General features: G+C 44.7%; 1 protein-coding gene across 1 annotated transcript; it reads right to left on the bottom strand.

Moving 5' to 3' along the window:
- Positions 1–17: 17 nt before the first annotated feature.
- Positions 18–3,218, bottom strand: CHST9 (carbohydrate (N-acetylgalactosamine 4-0) sulfotransferase 9). The gene has a single exon (XM_006764871.2). The coding sequence runs from the start codon at positions 3,207–3,209 to the stop codon at positions 2,181–2,183; it is 1,029 nt and encodes a 342-aa protein (XP_006764934.1). The 5' UTR covers positions 3,210–3,218; the 3' UTR covers positions 18–2,180.
- Between the last annotated feature and the right edge of the window lie 335 nt (positions 3,219–3,553).

Here is a 3,553-nt window from a genome sequence, read left to right as displayed (position 1 = left end):
ACTGCCCCAGTCCCCCCTCACTGCCCCAGTCCCTCCTCACCGCCCCAGTCCCCCCTCACTGCCCGGGGCCTTCCTCACTGCCCGGGGCCTTCTCCTTAGATCCGCTGGTCCTGCAGGTCTGAGAGTCCCAGGGCAGAAATGCACCCATTCCCCACTGGGAGAAGCTGGAGAGGGACCTTGCACTTCAGCAGACATCTGTCACAGTGACTTTTCATGAGCGCTTTGCTAGAAACGGCACAGAATGAATGAAACAGACACCGTCTCTCTCCTCCTGCATTTAAGACCTAAGACAGATTCCAATGACAACAGAGATTTCATATTCATACGAAGAGGGTATAAGAAATGGACAAATTAATGAAGCGAAAAGAAAGAACTGGAGGAGTGCCTGCATCTGCTGGTAAGAGAGGGATCTGACGCACGTCCCAGCGGGGGGGACCATCCTTTCGCTTTTCCTGTTGATCAGAGAGCTCACGAAGTGTGAGATTTCAAAACGGAACTCGCCCTACGTGGTGCAGCGAAATTCAAATGATAGAAATGAGCTTCCTCTGGAGTAGAACTCCTTAAAGAGAGAGCACAGCTTCGGAGTGTGGTCTCGCGGCGCGAGTGGATGGCGTGGGAAGGGAGTGGCAGGTCAGTGTGGAAGGTGTACCGCTGACGATGGCAGACACAGAGGGTAGGGGTGTGTAGAGAGTGAAGCAGCTCATGAGTGCTCGGCCATGACACGGAGAACCAAATCGAAACGGGCGACTGCAGCATCATACTCAGATACGAACACCTGCTTTTCTGCGAAAGCCATTTCTGAGTGTTTACTGACTAAAGCGATGGTGTGGGGAAGCAACAGGATGTAAGCGAGATTTGAATGGCGTGGTTTAACCCAGGGTAACAGCTGACCAGTGAGAATGAATTTCCCACTCAAACGTGTCTTCTGCTTCCGGGTCCTTTGGAAAAAATGTCTAAAATGCATTACGACTGCTCACGGGGGTGACACATGGTCTTATTTTCCCAACTCTGACTTAATCTGTGAATGCACTGGTATTTGACTTGGTTAGGACAGAATATTTAAACTTAAAAAAGTACCTTAATTTGTTTATGCAAAAGCCTATTAAAATGTTCCCAGGGGCGCCTGTTCTGTTTATTCTCTGGAATATAACCCATCTTTGAAGTGGTGCATTCGTTTTTGGGAAGTCATTCCCAAGCTGAAACATTAGACTGAAAACAAAGCTATTCACAGAGTTCATGCCACATACAGCGCTGTGCACATGATGCTTTGATTCCAATACCGTTCTTATAAAACTCCCTTATTGTTTGAGGTCTGTAGTCCGAGTGGCAGCTTTTGTTTTTTGATGAGTCTTCCATCCTGAAACAACCACTCCCCCCCCCCAATTAAACCAGAATTAGGAGCACATTTCTATCTACCGAGGCCTAAACTCAACCGCCTGCCTCAGAAGCAAAGGCCCCCAGTGGCTGTGCTCATTTCGTCTCCGCGTAGAGACTCCAGAGAAAACGGAATTAATTCCCTTCTGTTTCCCGGGAAGAGGAAGGCTTTTCTGTTGCTTTGATCTGAGTCTGTTGAGCATTTTTTATTGGCTGTTGAATATAGAAAGCCAGAGCCTCATCTGGTGTATGTGCTGCCTTCTCATGTTGTAAATCACACGATGCCTCCCAATCTAAAGTGAAAGGCTCAGGCCCCAAATGCCATCTCAAAACCAATTCGTCATTGCAGTTGATTGAAAGATTTCCGGGGTATAAGAAAACTAGCCAGGGTTTGATTCATATGCCTCAGACTGCTAGAAATATATCCATGCACGTAATGCCACCAATCCAGGGTGGAGACATCCACTCATGCTATTTTAGATCCCTCTTCCTGTCGTGGTGGGGTCTGCTGCGGTGGAGGGAGCAGCTGGCTGGGTTATTGCTTCTATAATCTGATCCATAATGCAAAAGCAGCTCTTTCCCAAACATTTTAGAGTAACTCGAGTTGTTCACATGTTTCTGTGAGGTAATTTTCCTATAACTTTGTGCCAATTGGTGTCATACTATTTGGTAAAAGTCTTCATTAAATCAAGGCAACTGCATTTAGTTAAATCTCTCCCCTATGGAGAATTATAGGAAAATTACAGTTAGCTGATTCAAGATCGTCCTCATGAAGTAAATACAGTGTTTTAGAACATGAATGCAAACTACAGAAACGGAGTGGTATAATTAAACATCATGTAGTCCAACTGATAGAAGTCATAGATCAATTGTCTCTCGGTTCTGGTCAGGTCCTTTAAATAGTGCCTGTCCTTGAAGTTGGGGAATTTCAGCTCTTTGGGGGCACCGATCAGCTGTAGAAAGTAATTGGCATCTTCTTCCAAAGTTTCAAATTTCCCGACAAAATCGTAGTTGATCAGACACGGGTAGCAGAGCTTGCTGACCTTCTCCCAGTGAATGTCCATTCCTACCGGACGGTGAGAATCCAGTAAATAGTGAACGAACTCCTTGAATTTGACTCCAGAGCCATTATTTAAGGCTTTTTCACAGGCATTTGGCCGGTATTTCTTTATAATTGCTTTCCCAAATACTGGGTGATAATAACTATTGGGGTGTTCAAATTTGTCCCTGAAGGCTGACACTAACCTCTCCATGGGGTCACGAACAAACACCGCCTTGGTGTAGGTATTCAAACGAGTGTATATCCCTTTTAGGTCAAAGCTGTCCAACTTTTTCAAATGCTTCCCGTAGTGGACGGCATCATGGGAGATGTTGTATGCCGAGGGAGCCAATCCATTTAGAACCATCAGAATTCTTTTCCAGTTGGAGCAGCCAGCCTTTGGCACTTCACAATATAGGACTTTGTGTTTATCTTCCACATAGATCCTGGATACCATGTGAAAGAGATGTGACTGAGGACGGCTCACTCCACCATATTTCTTGCAGAACTCCTGCAGGAAAGACCTGCGTTTCTCTTGGGTTGCATCCGCCTCCCTCCATTTGTTGTCCTTGACTAAGCTTTTGTTTAGAGGGCGAGTGTCCAGTGGCCAACTCATTCCTCTGAACGTCTTGGAAAGGGTCTTAGTTCCTTGATGTTTTCCCATCAACTTAAGGGTTGGTGACTCTGTGGTCTTGCCCGAAGGTTGACCTTCTCCTTGTGAGGGACTTGTCTCCCTTAAGACCCTACTAAACCTCTCAGGGTTAAGTAGAGGATTTTCCTTGGAACCCTCAGGCATGTGGAACTTGGGGTTCTGTTAAAATAGAGAAGAAACATTGAAAGCACATTCACAAATGTGGGTATAGTGATAAGAAAGTTGACATATTTATTTTAAAATACTTTCAGGGAGAGAACCTCATATAAGCTAGTAGAACAATTTAGCAAAGCATGCCAAAGGTACATATTGTAGTAAGCGTCTTCACAGAAAACATAACAATAAAAAATGGTATCCAAAATGATTCATTTTGAATAAAAAGTTCATATTATATATATAGGCTATGTATATGTTATTATTCATTTGGCACTAATGTGCTACCTTACACTAATAGATTTTCTCATGCTCAATTATCTGCCCTTCATCTG

The sequence above is a fragment of the Myotis davidii genome, unplaced genomic scaffold (assembly GCF_000327345.1).
Source record: "Myotis davidii unplaced genomic scaffold, ASM32734v1 scaffold181, whole genome shotgun sequence".
In the NCBI taxonomy this organism is placed as follows: Eukaryota; Metazoa; Chordata; class Mammalia; order Chiroptera; family Vespertilionidae; genus Myotis; species Myotis davidii.
This window is presented reverse-complemented; position numbering and strand designations above follow the sequence as displayed.